Raw genomic sequence first — 26,087 nt, 5'->3', positions numbered from 1 at the left:
TTATTTATCATTAATTGTCGTAACGATTATTTAAATGGCTGTCCCTTCAATATGTGTACCGTAAATAGGGAAATCAGCACGGGACCTATCGAGTGGAAATGTCAATGTGTTTTGTTCAATAAAAATAGTAGTTTGTACTAGCTAGGTCGCCAAACAACATTACACTCGTCACTGACTCCCGAGTCAAACCACTTCAATAACACGGATTCAACTTATTCATATTAAGTCCTGTCTCGCCTCCTAACTTTGAATGAGATTTGTCAATTTATTGACACCATCGTCTGTTTAAGAACAGGTCGTTTTGGAGCATTGATGTAAAAAGTCATACATAAAAACTAACTTTAAAACCTAATATGAAAACATGAACATTCCCGCGAGTGAATATAACCCCCAGTTTAAATTGGGGTTTCTGTCCGACTGGTTGTGAGTGACTAACTCGAATTATTGACCTGTTTATCGTGTCCATGATGTTAACGTCGTCCGACATATGAACTAAGTTATAAGAACATAATTAAACATAATCATATACATATATCTAAGTCGTTTTGGTTTTTATTTAAGTAGTCAAACACTGGAGAAAGTATTCATCGGAGATCTGGTTTACGTCTGGGTTAGGTCAACGAGCCACCATCTTTGCTAGCTGAGGGTGTTCGATACCCTCCATGACACCGCGTGCTTTAAGTACTGAAAACCCTTGGGCTTCCCATACTTCTCAGAACGACCGAGAGCAAACACACTGTAAACCCTTCGGAAACCAAGTAGGGCTTGAGCCGTCCAGAACTAAGAAATCCTTGGGAACCAAACAATAGAATTAGATTAAATTCTAAGCTTGTTTTCTCATCCCATATATAACACATGTATGTGTAATATTGTTGAATATTGTTTTAACTAACAGTGTAGATACCGCGAGAACCAAATACAGTGTAGAGTCCCCCAGGAATTTGGAGAATCAAGAATGATGCTAACACAATCAGAAGACTTGCGTGTGACGTTCGATGACTACACGGTCATCTTAATAAGACAAGTGTGGAGCGTTGTAGCCCTTACGTATAATGCACCGTGGCAGGTTCTTTAAAAAATCTCATTATCGAATTCTTCAACGAGAGATTATGATACAACCCGACCTCTTAAGCTCATAATACGACTTATGCCTTCTATTTCTCATAATCAAAATCCTTATTTTCAAATAACAAGAACCTACAGGGCCTGTATGGATCGCCCGAATCTTATAGCCCAGCAATGTTCTACATGCCTATAGATTGGGTATTTCAAATGTTCTTAAATAAAAGCTCAGTTACTTAACCTCTTTGATGGGACAAGACCATTGAGTAAATTCTGGAGCAAGATTTTAAAGCATTTGCTCCATCTATTTATTTATCCTATTGGGCACCGTCTTCCTGCCCTAAGCAGGAGGGGGTAGGGGTTGAGGGACGCCGAGATCCACCATTTACACAAAACTGGTCCCTTTTCACCACAGTTAGGTAATTTCCAATTATTCCTACCAGAGATGTAGGACTTTAAAGAATTTGTTCTATTCCCCTATTGGGCCCCAAGATCCGCCGTTTATACAAAACTGATTCCCCTTCAACCAAATTTGAGCAAAATTCCATCAATTCTGCAGAAGTATTTTAAAGAACTTTCCAAATTTCCCCTTTTGAACCCCGGACACGCCATTTATGCAAATAATGTTTCTCTTCCCCTAAGGATGCTTCTGACACTATTTGTCCCTGGCAATCAGTTCAGTTTTATATTTACGTCTATAAGAGGGATGCTATTTCCGAGGGATATGCTTGACCTATGGCCGTAGAACAATGGTATAGCGGTAAGACAACAGATACAAAGCAGATGAAGGTATTCAATGTTTTATTATATCTTTATAAACATTTGATACAAAGGTAATCATATACACTACTTATGTACACGACTACTACAATATCTTCTCCAGTGTAGACACAGGTAATAAACACTTACTCCAGCAGGATACAAATTGTGTCCACTGATATGTAGATTCAATCCACAATCAGAATTTGAATGTAGTACCCCTGTAGTAATACACTTTCATATGCCAGTGCAAAACTGATGTACAAGGTGAAGGATGATCCATCAACATAGTGACTTGCCAGGAAATATGACAAAAAAATACATGACTGCATAAAGCTGAACTTCTCGAATAAGAATGTTTATATCCTAAAGATGTCCTAACCAGAAATGTAAACACTGGTAGGCAGTTTTAGGTTAATTCAATATACAGAATCTTCACTCCAGCATTTATGAAAGTCCAATGAAATATCATCAGATATTGCCTTAACAATGTATCAGATAGGCAAGTCTTTGGTGAAATTTTAGGACAAAGAAATCTAGGTCCAAGAGATAAAATTCTTGAATGTCCAGCCAGAGGCTTCAGTTTCAATTGTATAATTAATACAATTTAAGTTATGGAGAGACCACAAAAACGTTTTTTTGAAAAGCTCTCTCTTAAAGTGTAACATATTTCTGGAAATAAACGACAGGCAATCCATAATTAAAACAAAATGTATTACCAGTGTTTTCCCATTCTGACTCCATAAACTTATTCTAAAATTATCGCATATCATTTACATTCAAAATAATTCTGCCCATCGATTCCATATCTAACAAATGAGATAAAAGTTTCACGTTGAGCACTACACAAACCAGGAACTATAAAAATACCCATCTGTTTAGCATCGCAAGCTGCATGCAGTATAAAATATACGCAAATCAACAAATTGGGAATAGGTTTTATTTTTTAACTTCTTCATTCTCTCACTTTTCGAAAGTGACATCGTTCCTTTTTTCATCGATTCTTTTCATGATTTTCTTTTTAAAAATTTGCAATATACACATGACATTAGACAATATAAACATTTGTATATATATATAACGAACCTTCAATGTGTGGACATTCAATCTGAAATAGAAACACATTTAACAAAATGTATATACCACTTTTACCTCTCCAAACATGACTTACACATTATCACAGATAAAGAACTTCTCTACATATGCACATTCCTCTCACACACACACATCGATCAAGCACTAAAACTCTCTGAAATAAAGACAGTGTAATTACTACTCTCTCTTGTACTTCAAAACATAGCCATGTTCATTATGGAAAACAAGTTCGTTTTTTTCCTTCACAGAACAGCAATTAATTTCTTCCCGGGCTGAAAATAAAGAGAAAGTTGTCCAAATTTGAAACACTCATGTACATAAATAATCTTCATCTGAAAAAGAAATTTTTCAAGAGTTTTAAAGTTCAACTGCACAGCATTGTAGAGCATGTTCTCAGAAGTGTTCCTCAGGAATCCTCAACAATAAGTTCAGCATACAAGTCTTAGCAGTTGAGAATTTCTTACACTTGCTCCATTTCCACACATTTATTCACTTAGTATTGTCATATGAAGGATGATGTAATTCAGATACTGAGCAGACATCTCTTTCATTGCCTTTACAGAACCAATTGTTTATGATGACAAAATGACTGCTTCTTGGCATCAATGAGAATGGGAGAAAGCTGATCTATGAAAACCTGATCCTTGGGTAAGAAAATGTTCATGAGCATTAATACAAAAACAGCAACATACAAATACACACAAACATGACCAAGACTGGCGAGATTCATGGGACAGGAAGGAATGGTGCGACATCACGGTAAAGACTGCTGGCCAATAGCTATTGGACTAGTCACATCTACCTCCCAAGCTAACTAACGCATGGAAGATAGATCTGACCATCTGTAGACGTGGGTATCTCTCACCTTCCACTTCCAGGATCTGGGTAATGCCATTATGCTGCTGGTTATTAATCAAAACTTTTGACTAAAGCAAATAGGAGGCTTCATCTTGATAAAATCCTCATCATAACAGGTGCATTACCAATTTCTCTGGTGAAAATAACTCCCAGGATTACATAAGGCACGGTTTACAGTTTTTATAGCAGCGTCTTCTAGCACGATTAAGGGTGTAAAACATACTTTTTGGAAACCTCATTGCTGTTGCGCGAGCGCTATAAATGATGAAAATAATTACAATTAAAAACTCAAGATTTGATTTGAACAAGATGAAAATCCTGAAGTCCATGAAATTTGTGTTGTCTCTGATATTTGATAAACTGGTGTGATCAATTCTGATTTTACTTTGATTCCAGCATCACGACACGATACAGCTCCATATCAAAAAGGAAATTCATTAATTTCTTACTCAAGTCTGGAATACGGATTCTCCTCACATGAAATACAAATTTATAGACTTCATCCTGGATACTTCTTCCACGCGTGTAATTTCCATACAGAATTATTTGGATCATTTATCAACATTGACAGGGTGCTGGCACACGATATACTATGAAAGTCTTTGCCTTGGATTTCTGGTTTGATATTTTGACTAGAATTGATACCTATGATAAACCCTCTTCCCGGAATACGAAAAGGACCTGCCTTTTACTTATCAAGTCAATCTACAAAGCCTGAATTATTGTTGCACACGTTTTACAGTCCACTTTGGTTCCATCAGGAGTCAAGATCGCTCCCTTTTCCTTCAAGAATACTATACAATCCTCCACATTTTGGAAGCCTAATTCAGCCTGGACGTAATCTACGGGCAGCATTGGGCGATATCTACACATGATCATACAAATTTGGTAGAAGGGCGCACATGTGCAGAAATGGTCGAATGGTCATGGGATAAAATGAAAAAGAAGAGAAAAGAAAACAATGTTAAGACATAAAAATACACACACAATTTATTTTGCCTTCATTTACGTTTTAAATTTCAAGAAACCTTACCTGTAACTTTCAGAAATCATTTGTATCATTAACTTGTTAAAACGTTACCTTAAATCAAAATGTGCAATCATTCAATGTCAGCTGATCACATATACTTACCATACTTACCCAAAACATTCAGGCTTCATCTTAGGCATGGTGAAAAAATCACTTTGGTTAAAGGAACAAAAACAACATCCCCAGGACAGATAAGATCTTGTTCAATATCACACATACTGATGTAACAAAACTTGTATAACAATTTCAGATTTCCTGGCTTTGTATGAGATAAATCTATTTTTATATTGATATCTTTATCTCTATTTTTATATTGATATCTTAAACTGGAAAAAATGTCTTAAAACTAAGACTTAAAACATTAGAAGTACCTATTATCAAACAGTGTAAAATTGGAATGTCCAAATCATGTTTTGGGCAACAGAAATGGAACATATTATAAAAAATACTTTGCAGCAGAAATATATTAATGAAATAAGATAATGAAAACATTGGTACGTACGACTTCACAATTGTCTTCAGTGCCGTTTTCCTTGCTCTGTCAACAAACCAGTCCAACAAATAGCCAGACATTCTTGGCGCATGACTGTACAATTTGAAAAATTTGTGAAAATTATTCAAGGCCCAAGCAGACCTAACTTTTAATGCAAACGACACACACTCATCTTGCCTGCAAGTTGAAGTAAGAGATGCCAAGGCAGTTGTCATATCTTCAAAAGGTCAAGGACAAATAATCATAACAGATCACTGATGCGAAAAAAAAATATTCATACATATTTTGAACTTGAAATAAAATTCGGCTATATTATGTACAGGCACAGTACTGGGGAGGAGATAAAAAGACCAGATTATTTACAGACAGATCACTTATTAAGCAAATGGTCTGTTTTAAAAGCAGCCATCCTATGTGGGGTGTGCTTATAGGGTCGAGCCAGCTTGTTAGTTCCTGATATTGAACACCAGGTAATATACATTTCAAACTACTTCCTGAAGCATTGTCATTTGCTGAATCGTTCCTATAAAATAGTTTTCTTACAAATCTTTAGAAGTGTCGCCTACTGAAGTCAAATCAAAGAGCTAGATAGACGGAGGTTAGTTACAAGTGTCCAGGGTCAGTGTCGTGGAATTTTATAATTACTATGCTTTGTTTCAATGACTGAAAATCTGTTATTCTATAAAACAAAGCCAGGAGACAGATTTCTATACAGGAGACAGTTGAGATCATTATTATCTGATGTACACTAAGTAGGACTAAAACGTATGTTGTGGTTTCTATCAGGTTCAAGGACTAAATAAGGTGTGTGGAGATATTTCAACTTTTCTAACTGTATGTATGGATATTTTCTTGTTATTATTATTACTGTCACCTTGGGTCATACATCTAACAATGATAAAAATGGTAAGAATCTGTCATGAACACCGGAAAGGATACCGAGCGTGTTAGATGTGAAGATATAGTAAAGAATCCTATAGGCAAGGAACTCCAGCTGGTTTCCGTGTAAACCTTCCTGGTAGAGCAGCTTTAACTGGGTCTGGCATTGGTTGAACTCTTCATGATCTCCCTACAATCAGTTTAAAATATGTTTATTTCATCAGTACAAGGTATCAACTTCATCATTCTCAATAACTGTGTTATATATATCTACGTCAGAGCTGCAAACATTACTCCAAGAATAACACTTTTGAATTCATTCAGAATTCCAAAACAAAAACAAGGTACTACTGACTAAAGAGTCTCAGCAAAACATTTAATGTTATTTCAGGTCTAGGTTGATTTTAAGGCACCAATACAAACATGTGTGAAATACTCTATTATTGCCTATTTCTGGGCCATGTCTTGATAACAACAAGAGGCCTAGCGGATACAGGTTAAAGGATAGTTATCAAATGTCATGAAACAGAAATTGTGACACTGAATATAGTAAGCCAGTGTCCATACATGCATACCATCAAAACTGTCATTCTACACTGATGATTCTTATAAAGTTATTTCCAGTGGCAAATAGCCAATGTTATGCTCAAAAAGGCAATCTTTCAATGAAACTTACAGTAAAGTCTAAAATAAATAATCCTCCCCAGGAAGAAATGCTTCCATTCATGAAGAGCATTTGATTATACCATATCTGGGTGTTGAGAAGAAGATTTTTGAAATTTAAGTCAATTGGCCCCTTTTGGCCCCGCCTATCAGCCCCTGGGGGTCAGTCAGGATCAAAATGGGCATACCATCAGGCCGTCACAATTCACTCATAATTTTAACCAAGTTTGAAATATTTCCAAAGGAAATTAAAACAAATTATGTTCAAAAATCTAGTGGGGACTGTATAATTAACAATTTTCGTTCGTCTTAAGCCAGGAAAAGTTTCTGCAAAATTTCACTGAAATCAGATCAGGGGTTTTTGAGAAGTCAAAAGTGTTAAATTGTTTGACGAATGATTGCCTGAGAAATTGAAGAATGTTTACCACTACTTTGTAGCATCTGATCGGCAGAGGTTATCTCTTTATATATGGTTGAAACTTTTACAGCAGTTTAAGCAGATGTCATTCAAAACAAGGGACGAACTCAGCAAAATGTGAATGCTCCATCTAATAGCAAAATCTGAATACTCTATTTAATAATAAAATCTGCATACTTTTTCATAGCAAAATCTGAACACCCCATTTAACAGTAAAATCTGAACACCCCATTTAACAGTAAAATCTGAACACCCCATTTAACAGCAAAATATGAATACCCCATTTAACAGTAAAATCTGAACACCCCATTTAACAGTAAAATCTGAACACCCCATTTAACAGTAAAATCTGAATACCTCATTTAACAGTAAAATCTGAACACCCCACTTAACAGTAAAATCTGAACACCCCACTTAACAGTAAAATCTGAATACCCCATTTAACAGTAAAATCTGAATACCCCACTTAACAGTAAAATCTGAGCACCCCATTTAACAGTAAAATCTGAATACCCCATTTAACAGCAAAATCTGAACACCCCATTTAACAGTAAAATCTGAACACCCCATTTAACAGTAAAATCTGAAAACCCCATTTAACTGCAAAATCTGAATACCCCACTTAACAGTAAAATCTGAATACCCCATTTAACAGTAAAATCTGAACACCCCATTTAACAGTAAAATCTGAACACCCCATTTAACAGTAAAATCTGAACACCCCATTTAACAGTAAAATCTGAACACCCCATTTAACAGCAAAATCTGAATACCCCATTTAACAGTAAAATTTGAATACCTCATTTAACAGTAAAATCTGAACACCCCATTTAACAGTAAAATCTGAATACCCCACTTAACAGTAAAATCTGAATACCCCATTTAACAGTAAAATCTGAACACCCCATTTAACAGTTAACAGTAAAATCTGAACACCCCATTTAACAGCAAAATCTGAATACCCCATTTAACAGTAAAATGTGAATACCTCATTTAACAGTAAAATCTGAATACCTCATTTAACAGTAAAATCTGAACACCCCATTTAACAGCAAAATGCTTGTCATGACATTTGGTTATGAATCCTTTCGAGATAAAGATTGGACAAACAGTAACCAACATTTCAATTGACAAAGTCGATTTAAGGAAAGTATGGTATAAAAGTTCTGAAATACACACCTTCTCTAGTGCGACACGGGCATGTGTCTCGTACACCTCCACTGTAAAGCTGGTCCGGATACCCTGCACCTAAACCAAAACTTCAGGTATTATTTTTCTCATATATGTTATCTGATCCTGATAAAATAAGAATTTTCTATAGTAAGTGCCTTGATCTGGCTTCTGAGTTTTGACCAGGATTTGTATCAAAAGATCTAAGCAAATCATTTTCCCCCCTTCCTTTGGTTATCATTGTTGATAAAGAAACGTGTATTTAAGGCATAAGTCGGCATAAGTGAATAAATGATCTGCTCGAGACACATATGCGATGTACAGCTGCCTAAAGACAGCTTTGTTACCTTCCTTCTGATTATATCTGTTAAAAACAAGGGAACCCCAATCTCATCTAACATATTGAAGTCTATGGACATTCTGTATGTTAAGTTTGAATAAGGAAACAAAATGAAACTTACTGTAAGATCCTGCCGTATAGATTTGAACTGTTCACATACAAAATGATATTTATTCTTTTTCTTCCAGCATTCCTTCACATGCTCTAAAGATTTCCTCAAAATTTCCAGTGGGCGGATTTGACTAGCATCTGGTGCCTGCAATGTTGTTAACATATCAATAAGTACAAAACTAGACAAAGATATATATTTTGGTATACAATTCTTGAAAGATATTTACTACGATAAACGTTGTACTAAATAGTGGAATACAAACTTGAAAAGTAAATGGCACTGATACTCCAAAATCACTTAAATCCCTTTTCAATTTCCTGGTTATTACATTAAGCAAATTATCAATGAATTCTATAGAAGGTATTCTAGCAAATTGGGAGTCCTGGGTCAGAAAATGTGGATTAAAGGAAAAGCTTAAACCACAGCATTTATTAACTTACAGTTGTGAGTCTAAGATATGGTTTTTCTATGTCTTGACAAATTCCAACCACATCAAAACTGGCGAGATCTAGATCCTCTTCATCCGAGTTCTGAAATAGAAAATGAAGATGTGTTTAATAAAACCAAAAATAATAAAATTATGCAAATGTAAGCTGTATATAATGATCAAATTTCTGACTACTTCCAAATAAAATGATACTTGTTGTGTTGGGAGGACTGATTAGAACAATTATGAAGTTGTAACTTATTTAAATGACTTACTGTGTATGTATTTATAGATAATGTTCGGTTTTGCTTTTGCTTTTTTGCCTCATTTCCTAAGTGATGTTCAAATCTAGCTGCTCTCTTGAGTAGCTTTGCTTCCTTATCAGGATCATCATCCACTGGAAACTGGCTGTAAATGAGAAAACCATCACAAAATTAAAATTTGTTACAAGATTAAAGGCCCAAGACAGCAGGTAGGAGAAATTCAGCACATCTGTTTGGATGGTAAGGCAGGTCTTTTCTTCTTTTAATCATGTTTAAAAAAATGAAGTATATACAAAACAAACAAGGCTTCTTGATTGTAAACATCCCTTTCTCAACACAACTCATGTATATTAGAGAACACCTCAAACTGGAAAATTTTAGAGATTTACTGCTAATTGCTTAAAAGCCGAAGTATAAATTTGATTAAAACCCTTATAAAGCTAATCACCTCTAAACCATTCTCCTATGATACTATCTATACTTACGTTTTGGGTCGTTTTTTGTTGTTCTTTTTGTTGAATGCCACCTCACTACTGGGCTTTTTACTGCTGGATCCCTTGTTCTTGCCACGCACATCAATACTGTATTTCCTGCCACCTCGTCCTTGACTCCGGAAGCTGTTTTTCCTGTGGTCTTTTGGTAGGTGGTATGGACCATCAGAGTAACTAGAGTTGCTGTCTGAACTGTATATAATAGTACTGGTCGATTTAAAGCAATGAAAGACCTTAGAATTTCTTGTCTGAACTGTCCATGATAATAGTACTGGTCGATTTAAATCAATGAAAGACCTACAAATTTCTTGTCTGAACTGTATATAATAGTACTGGTCGATTTAAAGCAATGAAAGACCTCAGAATTTCTTGTCTGAACTGTACATGATAATAGTACTGGTCGATTTAAATCAATGTACATGATAATAGTACTGGTTGATTTAAATCAAAGTACATGATAATAGTACTGGTCAATTTAAATCAATGTAAGACCTTAGAATTTCTTGTCTGAACTGTACATGATAATAGTACTGATCGATTTAAATCAATGTAAGACCTTAGAATTTCTTGTCTGAACTGTACATGATAATAGTACTGGTCGATTTAAATCAATGTAAGACCTTAGAATTTCTTGTCTAAACTGTACATGATGATGAGTATGAGATCCTAATTCTTAATTTTCTTTTTACCAGTGAGGGGGAACTAACTCCACATGAATTAAAGTTCAAGATGATATGGTTGTGAAAAATGTCTATTGAATATGATTTGTAGAGGATCTGCACCTTCCACTTCAGCACACTATGCAAGTTATGATTTGGATTCTAATAAAATGGTTAAGGATATTTCCAGTAATGAAGAGTATTTGTGCACTGGAGGCATTTAATTTTTTTTTTAATTTAGCCAATTTAGATACAATACTCCACTGCTAAATAATTGGTTGAGTTGTTCTACGAATGCTTACAAAATTAAGAAATATTACATTGTCAGAGTAATATATATAATAATTGAGGACAGTTTCCTTGGGCTGGTAATCATTTTTAGATACTGATTTATATGGCACAACAAAATAATGATTTGTTAATGAAGATCATTATAAGATATATATTTAAGTGATAAATGTACCTGTATTTTTGTAATTATAGTGTTACCTGGAGTGTCTCTGGCGCCTCCTCCGAGGAGATGACGATCGTGACCTTGAACGTCTTCTGCGGTGTACAGGTGACCTTGAGCGTGATCTAGAGGAGCTTGAGCTTGAAGTAGAGTAGGATCTTGACCTGTATGTGGGCACTCTGTCTCGGTTGTAAACACTCCTTCCTGTTGGTTGGGTCTTGCCGGATGACAACTGAGCACCACGTCCACGTCCTCGCCCACGCCCGCGCCCACGGTTGCTATTGGGCTGCCAGGGGCTATTTTTTGTGATGTTACTGTTACTTGGACCCTGTTGTTTGCCTGGAGTGTGCTGTGGCATACTGAAGATATAAAATCTTTGTCATTAAAATGACTCTATATACTTCCTTTTACCAATGTTTTCAGTTTTCAAACTTATATGCAGGTATACAGAGATTTCTGTTATACAGAAAACACTTGCTCAAGGGGATGATTTAATGAAGTTAGGAATATTTTTACCATATAACAAACTCCATTCTTACCTGAAGTCTATACTCAATTTGTACACAGTGTACTCTCCTATACATAAAAACATACTTTTTTGCTCATATTAAATACGGAAGAAATTAATATCTCTAGCAAGACCATGAAAAACATTTTAAATGGAATAGTTTAGTACATGTAGGTACATTTATGATATAACTTAAAGCCTTAGAATCTCCAAGAAACAAAGTGACCATACTAAAAAACAGCTACAAATTATCGTATTATCAACTATGATAACTTTCATGAGGAGTTATATTTTTGCAGTACTTATCCATTTCAAATGCATTTGCTGACTTGAGTAACACCATGTATGATGAGAACATTATAACATATGTGTACTGGAGAATCTACCAAACTGTCTCCCAATACAAATTCCCCCCCACCCCCCCAAAAATAATTCATGTCTCCCAAACATGAAATACCCTCTGTATAAAAACCGATATAAAAGTGAATAAGCCTATGCATGAAATTTGACAATACTTACTGTTGTAAACGTTCTGTAGGGAGAGGTTCCTTTGTCCAATCAATAGTGAAAACAGCACCTGACTTGAAATAGTTTGTAAGACTGTCTTTCAGAAACGTTTCTATAGCATCCTTTTGGCTTTCATCTTTAGCACTAGCAAATGCCCTTTGGACATATTGTCTGCAAAAACAATAAAGCACGTGTTCTTTAGGTATGGAAGTTCTTTCATTCCTTGATACAGAACACTCCTACTATTAAAACTAAAACTTTCAGGAAGGCTTTTCTTTATTGGAGATGACTTTCATGTGTTCAGGAAGGCTTTCCTCTATTTCTGTATTTTGAAGTATTTATTTATTTTCTTTCCAGAATGAATATTGTAGTACAATCCTAATTGAAATGAGAGGCTGAATCACCATTGTTTTTCTAATTTAGGAAAGTTAATCTTTATCTGAAACAAGAAATGGATACTAACCTGAGAGCTGGGGGCCACTCCTGGTTAGGACCTGCTGCAATATTGGCATCCCCACTGTCACTGACTCCATTTCTTCAAAGAGAGAGAAATTATGTTACAAGTACTATATATTAAAGAGATGCCTACAAGTATGTAGTCTGCAATAAATATTGAAAAGTTTATTTCATTGAAATACAATTGCAGATATGTTCAAAACTGGACATTGGGTAGTTTTAACTAAATTGAAGATATATGCAGCCATGAAATATTTTTGTAGTATGTTTCAGTATATCACCTTCATAAAGGTATCATCAATTACAGCATAATCACTTCAGTGAGCCCACTGTGAGTCAACTCTCAGGTAAAAATCCACCATAACAATGGCATACTGGGTCATCCGCTTTAAAATCGAGAGTCTTGACTAGTTCTGGCATTTTAAATGCGTCTTCATCAGAACAAATTCTAACTTTCAGGTATAATGTATAAAAAGCAGTATCTTGATTGGTGACATGTAAAAAAACATAGGTAATACTAATAACAATTATCTAATACATAAACAAATGACATCATAAATGGCTGCATAACTACCTTGTTCAACGTTCCGTGTATTAGATGGTAGTGTGCTCTGATTTTGTGTATTTTTAACAAATAGAATGGTGTCCAGCAGACCATTATATCTTATGATATTTTGGGGGATTGTTAGATTGATAATGTAGTTCCTAGAATTAAAGCTGGATTCTAGTCAGTTACTTGGTAGACTTACTGCTGACACCACACAAAAGTTCCCAGGTGTTTTCAAGGTTGTTTACGTTGCTCCTAATTTCTTTACCTGGAGTTTGTGATTGACATGGATGATGGAGATTATGGACGGGACATTATTATCTGGAAGCCGTGATTTATGTGTCTCATTGTTATATCTTTTCTCCTATGGTATTTACAACATACAGAACATAAAAACCTTGAGCTTCACTGCAATGCTTCACTCAGTCATAACTGAAAACGATGACCACTCTTTGGGTTTTTGTTGAAGGTACTGACCGTGGCGGATGTTTAATACCATACAGTTATGTGGTTTACAGATTGTGGTTTACAGATGTGGATTGAAAGCCTGGATGATTGCTGTGCAAATGGTATCAGATAAGATGTTCCATGAAGGATTCAAATTCTTCACATGAGAAAGTCCTTACAATGAACTTCTCAAGAAGTTTAAGAGGCTGTTCTAAGAAAGTCGGTTTCCAATCTGTCCATGAATAGAATGGCATAGTGGCATAGAAAAGATACAACAATACGACACATAAAGTCAAGTCTTCCACATAATGACATCCAGTCCCATCATGCATCCAGGTGCAACAATCCCTACCTTGAAAAAATATCACGTTTTTATATCAGCCATGGGTATGAACAAAGCACAAGTTGAATACAAATCACAACAGGGCAGTAACCTGTTTTCCATCTACTTACTCTGAGGGACTATTTGATGGTTGTTGCATTTGTTGTTCATTAGATGTATTTTCTTGGTTTTCAGCCTTGTATCTTTGATCCTGTGGCTTGCCTGGTCGAGGGCCACGAGGAGGAAAATGTCTGACATTTAAGTTTTGTTGTTGATAATTGTTTCCTCCTTGTTGTCTTTTTGGGATCTGAAATCTTATGCCTTGCACACCACCTGGATCTGGTTAAAAATGAAAATCTAAATTAAGTATTTGTTACATCTGCCAAAGCATAATAAAGAGACATACTTGATAGTCCTGGGATTACGATTACTTTCACTCTATGCACCCCTGGAACACTACTCCAATAGTGTTAAGAGGTTTTACACTTTGAGGAACTTCTGATAGGTGCCATGTAGTCGCAGTCAGCACAATAATGAGATAACAAAATAGTCCACTAGCTGCCTCTTACGTTATAAAAGTATATGGTCTCATACTTGCGTACTTGTACGCTTCCCCATTTTTTAAAATCCTGCCAATTATTTTTGTCTACATTTAAGAAGCTGCATTGGTATATATGCCGCACATCTGACTCAAAAGGAAAAAAAGTGTGGCTTATAATTGGGGAAATACAGTAATCCCTCCTAAGGACCAATTACAGTACACTTATTCCCATTCCTTTCTAAGACAACACATAATACATTTTGATCCTTCTTAAGGCCCACACTCAGTACACTAAATGCCCTCTTTAGGACAATATACAGTACCTTTTTATCCTTGTTCAGGCACACAGGGTACACTAAATGCCCTTTTTAGGACAATATACAATATCTATTATTCCTTCTTCAGGCCAACAGAGTACACTAAATGCCCTTTTCAGGACAATATACAGTAGCTTTTATTCCTTGTTCAGGCACACAGGGTACACTAAATGCCCTCTTTAGGACATTTTTATTCCCTCTTTATGACCATACACAGTACACAATTCTCTCCCTATGATCACATATAGTATGTCAGATTTCTTTCATAACAAGTGACTGAAGCCCCCATTACATGTTGCTAATTCAAGTTGCCTTGGTCCTTTCAATGGGTGTTGATTGAGTCCTGCATTATATCAAACACTATCTCATCATTTACTTACGTCTTGGCCTGTTCTGAAATCTTGGTCCGCGAGGCCCATGATTTGGAATTTGCCTAGGACGGAATTGTGGCTGTACATGTTGGTTTTGACTTTGATTATTATTACGTAGTGGTCTTTCATCAATATCCATGGTATTTGGCATTGAACTTTGATTGTCCTCTGGTGGTGGTGGAGGAGGTGGAGCACCATATCCGTTGAAATTTCCATGCTAAAAATACAAACTTCATTAAATCATTTTTGTTGATGTGTTTTATTTTCTGCTGACAAATTTCAATTCTTGCCTCTATTTTAATATATTCCACTTGCTAGATCAAAACATTTGAATACCCTTGATTTTCCTTTATTACAAGATTATTCATTTCTGATTCAGCACAAAATGATTCAAACTTCAAGACGTGTAAATACATATATTTGCAGATGCAAAGTTAACAATATATTGCCAGGATTGTTGTTTTGATAAACATCAGAAAGCTTGTCCTGTATGAAGTGTTCACACACATGTAGAATTCTGTGTGAATGCTCATTTACTTCTGTGTAGCGTCTGCTAGCACAGATAATAGCCGCTGTGTGTGGATATCACTTTTAATCTGGAATTCTACTGTGGAGAGATCATGTTATCATTCACCTTAAGCAACATTTGAGGGATTACAATAACACCGCACAGAAAATCAACTGATGAGCAGTTTCTTATGCAATGTAAAGAAGATTTGACAAAGCCTCCAGTTAAAATAGACATGGGCTACTGAACTTATTTGTTCAATTCCCTTTTCTTGGTAACTTTTCCTTTGCTGAACATGTGTCTGTCTAACAATGTTTTGATATCTGCTTTTTGTTTTGTTCAATGTATATATAACAAAAATAAAATCAGACCATAATGTTTGAGTGTCCCTCTTTAATGTTGTTTTAGGGCCACTGAAATTAAACTACTCATTATGTACATGTACATGCTAGTGATATATGGTCATATTTAAGTTCCACCTGTACTTTTCTATCATTGACAAATTTCCAGAGAAAGTGTGACCTAAACACCCAAGGGAATCAATAACCTAATGATATTGTAAAACCCTTGTGTCAAATATGGGGAAAAAAAATCCCTTTGGAAAGATTGACACTAATGATTTGTTGATTTTATATGAACAGTAGCAGCAACCTTTAGTAAAAATTCACAATGGAACCCATCAACATTGTCGAGATATTTTATAGTTGACCTTTACCAAAAGATCAATAAAAATCCCTCAGGAAATGAATTTGTTACAGAGGTGACATTTTCTTTGAACAAGATGGATACAAGTATTACGATAAGACCCCCAGCATTTAGACAGACATACCATTCTTGGACCTGGTTCTTGTTGGCCATAAACAGGATAGTTTGTCCCAGGATAATACCTGTAAAAAGACAACGAAAAAGAAAAAAATGCAAAATGAAGTTGAAGAATATCACCAACACACAACTTTCAAAACAAGAGTTAATATGTTATCTTTTATTTGTACCCCAAGTCTGTATCTTTATGTTCAAGCGAACACAAAACACACCTCGCAATTCACAAATGCTTTACTTTTTTACCTCAAAGTATAACTCTTCAATTGATCTTATAAAACTAGCTGATATCTTACAGTAATGGTATCAATTTGATTTTAACCTAATTCTGAAGAAAACTTCACATACTGTAAAAAAAATTCCTCAGGAAAACATTGTTAATGTGCATTCACCTATATGAAAAGATCCATGCAAACAATTTTGAAATAAGTTCTTACTGTGGTTGTTGGTAGTACATATTGTATTGCTGGTAATACATCTGTGCAGGTGTATTCTGACTAATATCATTCGATTGTTCAGTAGAACTTTTAGACTTATTTGGAGATGTGCTTGATCCGCTTTCTCCTTGAACTTTTTCTAAAGCCTTTCTTGCCTTTTCCCATTCAGGATTCTGGAAGACTGTACTATTTCCTGTTCCATTCTCAGAGGGAGGTTGGCTTCCCCTACAAAACAATCATAAGATAGCCCATCATTCAGAATGCACAGCAACAAATTCATAGACTAGGTATATATATTGTCTGTTACTATATACAAAAACAGAAATGGAGGAGCTTACTTCTGAGCTAGAAACACTGACCACTGGCTTCGAGTCTAGCTCTACCATTCATTGTATGATTTTACACTAGTCTGAAGGGGTCCAGTTATCTGGGATTTTGACAGCATATTTACAGTGGCCACCATTTTATGAAATCTCACTGGACTTGTTCTTGTAAACATTTCTGCCTATCTCGTAAATTTACTTTTTGGTAGGTTCTTAATGACAGCTGTAGAGAGATTATGCTAGAAAGTAAATTTGTTGGGAAACATGACTGGAAATACTAAGTTTACATAATTGAATTGCTTTGATACATATGCAAGTCCGTAAAAATGTTTTTTTTTATCATTCGATTGACCTATATTTAACTATTGCTCTACTGTAATATATATATGACATTGCCATCCATGCGCAGGTCTCTAGAAACTCGGTATTTTTTTTTAATTGGGAAGGCTGTTGACCATGATCAAGACAAAAATAAAATCGTGGATTGGCCTTCAGACTAATTTTGCACCTAACGGTATTCTCTTTTCATGATATTTAGCGGGAGGAAACTACCATTAGTTATTTAATTAAGTCGTCTCTTTCCTACATAACGAAATGGTAAAAGGGGAGTCGGCCATCTTGGTTCATAAACACGACAACTCTTCAGTAGACTCACTCGTCTTTTCTTTAAAACCATACTTAATATACTGAGTATTTAAATAAAACTAAGATCGTTATTTACCAAGCCCCTGCTTGAATGGCTTGTTGTGCTGTAAAAGCCGCAGCAGCCATGACTCTGCCCGTTTTGTTGCGTGCTTGTGTACCTTCCTTCTAATGAATCTAATGTGACGTCATGAACAAGTTGATGAATACTAAGTTACTCCATTTTTACGATTAGACGAAAAAGCGGAACGCATTAGATTTACACTGTTAAATTTAAATATATTAGACAGTCAATATATTTGAAGTAAAGTATTGATCAGTACATAACGTAAATCAAGGTTTGGTTTTTCAAACTGTTTTCGCATTGCAATATTATATTACTTTATTCAAAGGTATACTGCGATATAACACCACGCTGTGTTTTAGTTAGGGCAGAGACGTATTTATCGTATCGTCTCTGGTTAGGGTTTTTCTTTGTAGAACAAACTTGTAAAACCACGGACTTGTCTATATTTAAGTCCGTGGTAAAACATTGCAGTGATTAACTTAAAACTACATAATTTGAGCACCACACAAGTTTGAGAGCACAATAATGTGGAGTTTTTGTAATAAGTTCTGCAATAAAATCCCCGAAACAGTTGAAGAAAGCGCGCGACGGGTCTTATTGTGGGAGGAAACCGGAGTACCTGGAAAATCCACGTGGTCAGACAGGTGATGTGTTCAAAATTATTTAATGTGTATAAAAAGCTGGGAAAAGGACCATATCAGTTAAACGAAACACCAAACAAATATATCACCCAGAACTTAGAAGATCCTCAACATGGACAGGCAACAAGTGCTCACCATACCAGCACATTAACAACATTTTGGCCGCCATCTTGGCTAGTGTTAGAAACCGAATTATCCACAAATACATTTAGTGGCTTTGATTTTCAAGAAAATTGTGTTTCCATGCGATAGTTTGAGGGCTACAAACTCAATGTATTTACAAATATCAATGTACATATATGGTCATCGCAAACTTGCCCAATCAACTACCGAAATGCCTAAATTTCTTTTTAGTTCTGAATTTCAAAGATGTAGATATGACAATGAAGCAGTGGAGTTGTCAATTTGAACTAATGTATAATAATCTAGAAGTACGCTAAAACTCAGGATACACGTCGGCATAAAAGCGAGTTATGTGGCCCGAACTTGAAACCGAAGATATACCTTTAAATTCACGAATAAAATGGACGTTCTTGTCACGGGCCACCATTTTCAGTCCCGTCCAACAGACTGATGTTTTAATAGGGCATATAGACTCGTGTAGAATAAGGGAGACCCATATAAACATACTCAGCCGGTCAGGACAGGTCTCGGATGATGATGATGATGATGATGATGATGATGATGATGATGATGATGATGATGATGCTAGTTAAGAGGGTGTGGGGGTGGGTGGGGTTGGGTATACAGACCCGGCTAGCCTAAATGGGAAAGTATTTTTGGATTTACAAGGAATGTTGAGTTGAAGCCGCAAGGTTGTTAAGAACAAAAAGAACATGTAACATTTTTTTCTTCTGAATTATTAGCACTGTTAAAATATACAAAGATTGTTTACTCGCCGCAAAACGTAAGAAAGGTTCGTCTAACTTTTCTCTGTCAATGTTTAAAATAGTTAAAACACTTTCCTTGTCTCGCAGGCTACTTGTTTGTCATCATGTGAATCTAATCTAATATGGAACAAGGAAACCACGCGTACACGTGCACTGCAACAAAAAGCATGAGTATGGAATGCCTACTATTTACCACTGTGCTCCTGCTTACGTAGGTCTGCTGCTATAAATACATCAGTGGTACTCATCGTGCTGTACACTGTAGACAGGACTGTTCGTTCTTACACACGGTCACATATATTTCACACACTGCATTGCTTTGAAAACAGAAAAAAGTATGTCACTTGACCAAGTCTCAAATGGAGATGCTCGCGGTCGAAGTACATACAAACTGGACCAAATAAACATGCATAGTTTTTATCTTCACGGTTGTCCTAACTTTTACGTTTCATTTGCTTTATTTCACATCTTATGTAAGCTATACTTTTACTTTGTTATCGATTGTAAAAGCTGTTAACAAAGTAACAATTCATATTTACATGTAGGTAGGCGTCTATTCTTGACTTGTCATAAAACCAGAAACTCAAATACATGTATGTGAAAGTAAATTCCCCTGCTCGATAACCAATAATCGACGTTCCGCTTCTTTGATTGGTAACATATTGCGAAAAATATATCAATCTCGTTCAGCGAAAACTAGATGCTGTAAAACGATTTTTCATTAGTCAGTCAAATCGAGCTAAATTGACATTCGCCAATCACAACTCTCGTATCAAAGAAGGTACTTGTTGCTCCGACGAGAAATCGTGAAGCATGGCTGCTAACTCTGATGAAGAGCAAAGTCTCAAGGAGTGTGAGAATTATGTTCAGAGGCACAACGTTCAACAATTATTGAAAGAATGTATAGTTCAACTATGTATGAACCGCCCTGATAACCCTGCCACCTTTTTAAAGGAACATTTCGAACGAATGGAAAAGGTAAGTGTTTACGATATCACTTTCATCTGTCATTTTCGTTGTCGTTTCAATGTTTGTTTTTGGATTATTTTTGGCAAGGTGTGTGGAGAATCTCTGACGCGATTGCAAACATTACTGTCATGGATAAACATTTTATAGATGCAGGAACTGTCCCAGTAATGAAATAAAAACGCAACATAATGATATATATACATAAATAAAAGATAATGAAATAAGATGACCAGCACTAAAAGAAACAAATGTAAACAATGTTGTAACACATAAATGTACAATCTGAAAGCATAGAATTTGAAGAAAGATATGAATGCATTAATTACTGATAACAACAAAACAATGCATGGACTCAAAGTTATGAAAGTACCTGGTATATATAAACATGTGAACATAGATCTGTAGTAATTTCCAAATCTTAATTGGAAATAAGGTGAACTATCTTTTTGGTTATCACCAAAATATTAATGGCTTTTTGATACGAGTGTTTATGACAGCTTTTGTACGACTCTTTTTCACTTTGCCTATTTTCCATACCATACCAAATAGTAGCCTTTAGGATCACATGATGTGTGATGTTGTCATAAGGCCTATAATACTATCAAATAGTAGTCTGTGGTTTCACATGGTATGTGACAATTTCATTTTGCCTGTAATACTGTAAAACAGTAGTCTAGCAATTCACATGGTGTATGACATTGTCAGTAGGCCTATAATACTGTCATACACTACAGTTGCCTGTGATTTTGACATATGTGACATTATTTTTAGACCTTTGAAACTGTCAAACAGAAACCTAGTAATTCAACTAGGGTATGCCATGGTCATTAGGCCTATCATACTGTCAAACATTGTACATGATGTGCAAAATTTTTAATATGCCTATAATGTTGACAAACAATAGCCTGTGGATTCACATGATGTGTGATATTGTTGTTAGACCTTTGAAACTGTAAAACAGTAACCTATTAATTCACCTGGTGTATGAAGTTATCATAAGGCCTATAATACTCTAAAACAACAGCCTAAAAAATCACCTCTGTGTAGGACGATTTTATCAGGCCTGTACTACTGAAAACAGTAGCTTAACAATCACCTTGGTATATGAAAATGTTATTAGGCCTATAATACTGTAAAACAATATCCTAACAATTTGTGGTGTATGACATTGTCATGTCTATAATACTGTGAAGCACAAGGCTAACAATTCATGTGGTGTATGACATTGTCATGTCTAAATACTGTAAGAACTAGTCTAACCATTCATTTGGTGTATGACATTGTCATGTCTATAATACTGTGAAGCACAAGGCTAACAATTCATGTGGTGTATGACATTGTCATGTCTATAATACTGTGAAGCACAAGCCTAACAATTCATGTGGTGTATGACATTGTCATGTCTATAATACTGAAAGCACAAGGCTAACAATTTGTGGTGTATGACATTGTCATGTCTATAATACTGAAAGCACAAGGCTAACAATTCATGTGGTGTATGACATTGTCATGTCTAAATACTGTAAGAACTAGTCTAACCATTCATTTGGTGTATGACATTGTCATGTCTATAATACTGTGAAGCACAAGGCTAACAATTCATGTGGTGTATGACATTGTCATGTCTAAATACTGTAAGAACTAGTCTAACCATTCATTTGGTGTATGACATTGTCATGTCTATAATACTGTGAAGCACAAGGCTAACAATTCATGTGGTGTATGACATTGTCATGTCTATAATACTGTGAAGCACAAGGCTAACAATTCATGTGGTGTATGACATTGTCATGTCTATAATACTGAAAGCACAAGGCTAACAATTTGTGGTGTATGACATTGTCATGTCTATAATACTGAAAGCACAAGGCTAACAATTCATGTGGTGTATGACATTGTCATGTCTATAATACTGAAAGCACAAGGCTAACAATTCATGTGGTGTATTACATTGTCATGTCTATAATACTGTGAAGCACAAGGCTAACAATTTGTGGTGTATGACATTGTCATGTCTATAATACTGAAAGCACAAGGCTAACAATTCATGTGGTGTATTACATTGTCATGTCTAAATACTGTAAGAACTAGTCTAACCATTCATTTGGTGTATGACATTGTCATGTCTATAATACTGTGAAGCACAAGGCTAACAATTCATGTGGTGTACGACATTGTCATGTCTATAATACTGTGAAGCACAAGGCTAACAATTCATGTGGTGTATGACATTGTCATGTCTATAATACTGTGAAGCACAAGGCTAACAATTCATGTGGTGTATGACATTGTCATGTCTATAATACTAAAAGCACAAGGCTAACAATTCATGTGGTGTACGACATTGTCATGTCTATAATACTAAAAGCACAAGCCTAACCATTCATTTGGTCTATGACATTGTCATGTCTATAATACTGTGAAGCACAAGGCTAACAATTCATGTGGTGTATGACATTGTCATGTCTATAATACTGAAAGCACAAGGCTAACAATTTGTGGTGTATGACATTGTCATGTCTATAATACTGAAAGCACAAGGCTAACAATTCATGTGGTGTATGACATTGTCATGTCTATAATACTGTGAAGCACAAGGCTAACAATTCATGTGGTGTATGACATTGTCATGTCTATAATACTGTGAAGCCCAAGGCTAACAATTTATGTGGTGTATGACATTGTCATGTCTATAATACTAAAAGCACAAGGCTAACAATTCATGTGGTGTATGACATTGTCATGTCTATAATACTGAAAGCACAAGGCTAACAATTCATGTGGTGTATGACATTGTCATGTCTATAATACTGTAAAACAGTTTATGTAGGTTCTTGTAATGTATGACATTCAAAATGATTTTCAGAGAAAAAAGCACACATAAGTACAGGTTGACTAGGCTTCCATGCAAGTTATGTAACATCTCTGTATCTGGAAGATGAGGGTTGAGGTGGTGGAAAGCAAGGAAAGATGGGGATCAGGTCTGTCAGAAAGAATAAGATGTGTACATATCTCTGTATACATATATTGTAACCTCCCCCCTTTTGGTAATTGGCTGTCTTTTGCCATTGCTTTGTCAGTATGTATGCTAGTTATTTGTTAAACTTTTGTACAAGATATCTGTTTAACTCTTACATACTACTTACGTTCACCATAGTGATAAAACAGAAGCTATTTTGATAGTGGTCATCAGGTCCAGGCTAAGGAGCAAAAAGTCCTACTTAAAGATAGACTAAATTGTACAAACAATCTTCTATGTTGTTGCATGGTATGTAATAATAATAATAAACATTCTCTATTGAGGATGAAACATGTTTAGCCAAATGGCTAATCTTCCACATGGTTCTCTTGTTAGTAAAATACATGGGTTAATTACAAAATTAAATGACAAGAACGGTTCACACTATAACATAAAGCAGAATCACTATATAATAAGACAAAATAACCTAAAAACCTACCATCACATCATTTGTTAAGTTAAAAATATCACAGAATGGACAATGATCATGTAAAGTTGTTACATCAATTTAATGGCTATTGCCTAATATACATGCTAACATAGCAAAACGTAAAAATTGACCTAGTTATACTCTAGCATAATCTAAAGTAATTTTATTATCAAATTAAGAGATGAAATTTAAAAAGTATGAAGATGTGTGATAAGCTTTTGTTTAAAACTGGGAAATGTGTTTATAGTCTTTAACTCATTTGGAAGTCCATTCCAAAGTTGGATACCAGCAATAAGAAACTGAAAATTTTCAAAAAAGGTGTATTTTCTATAGCTAATCAAATTTTAGTAGTCATAGGTCAAGAAAAATTGATGACATGAATATTGTGAACATTTCAATAAATTCAGTTTATATTATAAATATATATTTCATATTTTCCTTTTCAAATGGAGTTTAGATTTGACAGGTGATATGTGCTTGCTTATCTTCTGTGGTTGATGACATCTTTTGCTGCGTTTGATCTGTACATCAGAAGATATTCTTTCTACCTGATGTTCTCTTCACTGAGAAATGTAATGAAGTATTATGATATAATGTACAATATTTTAACAACTTGTTTAAACAAAATATTTACTGTTTATAATAAACTGAATCTGGCTTGAGTAGCTACTAGCTATCACACACCAACATCAGAAAAATAACATCTTACAAAATTAAATCACTTTAATATATGTCACATTCAAGGCTGTCAAAATCTTTGATAGTTTTCATGATTTACTTTGTACAAGTAAATGATTTGTGTTATTTGCACTTACCCTTAAAGTGCTTTTGTACAATGTTTATATGCAGGTGTCCCCATCATGTACTTGATTTTTTAATTATTATAGTCTTAAGTGACCTTTAGTCTTTAGATGTACTTGGAAATCAATGAGTTGTAATGCTAAAGATTAAGTCAAGAATTTGTTATAATATCATGAACATGATTTAACAAAACTTAGTAGCCTGGCTAATTACTGGTTGTTAAGTTGTTAGCTATCACCATCATCAGTGTGTGTGTTTTACATGCTAGTGTTGATGAGACTGCAATGATTGTTATAGCTGTAGATTAGTGTGGTACAACTTCCATGTCCCTAAAACTCCTCACTTGTATATCAATCAGAATTTTAAGGAGGGTTCATAGTAAATGTATGTTAGATAGTAAGTCTTGTCACAAGTACCTAAGGCAAGAAATATCGGGTATTTATCTATGTATGGAAATTTAATTAACTTTTAACTAAATCCATCAATTTGAAACTATGTTTAGATTAATATAAAACAATGGCGATGATACATTTGTAGAAAACGTTTCTCCTGGAAATCCCTCCGAATGCCCCTGTTATGTAAGAGATAATATCTACATGTAACAATTGTACAAATGACTAAAAAAGAACGGATAAATGTCAAGGAGAAGTCCATCTTGTTTTCATCTCTATTCTTCTGTGTGTAAAGATTTCTAGTTCCTTCTATTGCTCACTTACCAGTCAGTGTTGTGTCCAGATCCTCGTCTTCTTAAAACTCTGAAGAAAGCAGTCTAGGTAGAGCTTAGTCGAAAAATAAGGAGCTCAGAAGGAAGCAGTGTAGTTACAGGTAAGTGTGAAAATATAGAAAGGTCAAAAACTGAGAAGGAAGCAATCTGGACATAGGTAAGTGTGAAAATATACAAAGGTCAAAAACTCAGAAGGAAGCAATCTGGACATAGGTAAGTGGGAACATATAGAAAAGTCTCAAACTCAGAAGGAAGCAATCTGGACATAGGTCAGTTAGAAAATCAGAAAAATCTAATCTCAGATGAAAGCAATATTCTACATACTGCTGAGAAAATATTGAAGTCTTAAAATGGTTGTCTTGAGCTTATTCTAAGTTAGTGAACGATGATAGAGCATTATTTCTGTTTAAGAATTGATTTTAAAAGTACTAAGTAAGATTTGATATATTTATTATACTTATATTTTACATGTTTAGTGTACCTTATTTTGGTGAATTGTTATCTACTACCAGATAAAAGTACACCAAGGCAGCACAGAGTGTTTAGTGTACCTTATTTTGGTGAACTGTAATCTACTACCAGATAAAAGTACACCAAGGCAGCACAGAGTGTTTAGTGTACCTTATTTTGG

The 26,087-nt window shown here is 35.1% G+C and overlaps 2 protein-coding genes across 5 annotated transcripts in view; one reads left to right on the top strand and one right to left on the bottom strand.

Moving 5' to 3' along the window:
- Nucleotides 1-2,747: 2,747 nt before the first annotated feature.
- Nucleotides 2,748-18,095, bottom strand: LOC132560746 (leukocyte receptor cluster member 8 homolog). Of its 2 annotated transcripts, XM_060225421.1 has the most exons (16): nucleotides 17,995-18,095; nucleotides 16,951-17,175; nucleotides 16,524-16,581; nucleotides 15,196-15,403; nucleotides 14,089-14,296; nucleotides 12,649-12,720; nucleotides 12,198-12,356; nucleotides 11,209-11,529; nucleotides 10,055-10,252; nucleotides 9,582-9,714; nucleotides 9,320-9,409; nucleotides 8,889-9,023; nucleotides 8,437-8,505; nucleotides 6,237-6,366; nucleotides 5,307-5,514; nucleotides 2,748-4,639 (listed from the first exon to the last, which is right to left on the bottom strand). In XM_060225421.1, exons 1-16 carry the CDS (start codon nucleotides 18,042-18,044, stop codon nucleotides 4,480-4,482), a joined length of 2,424 nt encoding a protein of 807 aa, XP_060081404.1. In that variant the 5' UTR covers nucleotides 18,045-18,095; the 3' UTR covers nucleotides 2,748-4,479. The 2 variants fall into 2 exon arrangements, with proteins under 2 accessions (XP_060081404.1, XP_060081403.1); XM_060225420.1 differs by having other exon boundaries at nucleotides 4,553-5,514.
- A 2,222-nt stretch (nucleotides 18,096-20,317) lies between these two features.
- LOC132560760 (cAMP-dependent protein kinase regulatory subunit) overlaps nucleotides 20,318-26,087 on the top strand; it is a 106,108-nt gene continuing 100,338 nt past the window's right edge. For all 3 annotated transcript variants that reach the window (XR_009554670.1, XR_009554671.1, XM_060225437.1), the window contains exon 1: nucleotides 20,318-20,491. Coding sequence is in view for 1 of the 3 variants with exons in the window: in XM_060225437.1 (XP_060081420.1) it covers nucleotides 20,327-20,491 (165 nt within the window). In the remaining 2 variants the exon portion in view is untranslated. The remainder of the gene's footprint in view (nucleotides 20,492-26,087) is intronic.

The sequence above is a fragment of the Ylistrum balloti genome, unplaced genomic scaffold (assembly GCF_031769215.1).
Source record: "Ylistrum balloti isolate Yb309-2 unplaced genomic scaffold, AGI_CSIRO_Ybal_v1 Utg371108, whole genome shotgun sequence".
NCBI lineage: Eukaryota > Metazoa > Mollusca > Bivalvia > Pectinida > Pectinidae > Ylistrum > Ylistrum balloti.
This window is presented reverse-complemented; position numbering and strand designations above follow the sequence as displayed.

Coding starts and splice junctions, on each gene's coding strand:
- LOC132560746 (XM_060225420.1), bottom strand. CDS start 18,044: ATGGCTGCTGCGGCTTTTACAGCACAACAAGCCATTCAAGCAGGGGCT. Junction 9,715..10,054: donor AACAAAAAACGACCCAAAAC/GTAAGTATAGAT, acceptor TCTCATTTACAG/CCAGTTTCCAGTGGATGATG. Junction 9,024..9,319: donor CATATCTTAGACTCACAACT/GTAAGTTAATAA, acceptor ACAACATTGCAG/GCACCAGATGCTAGTCAAAT.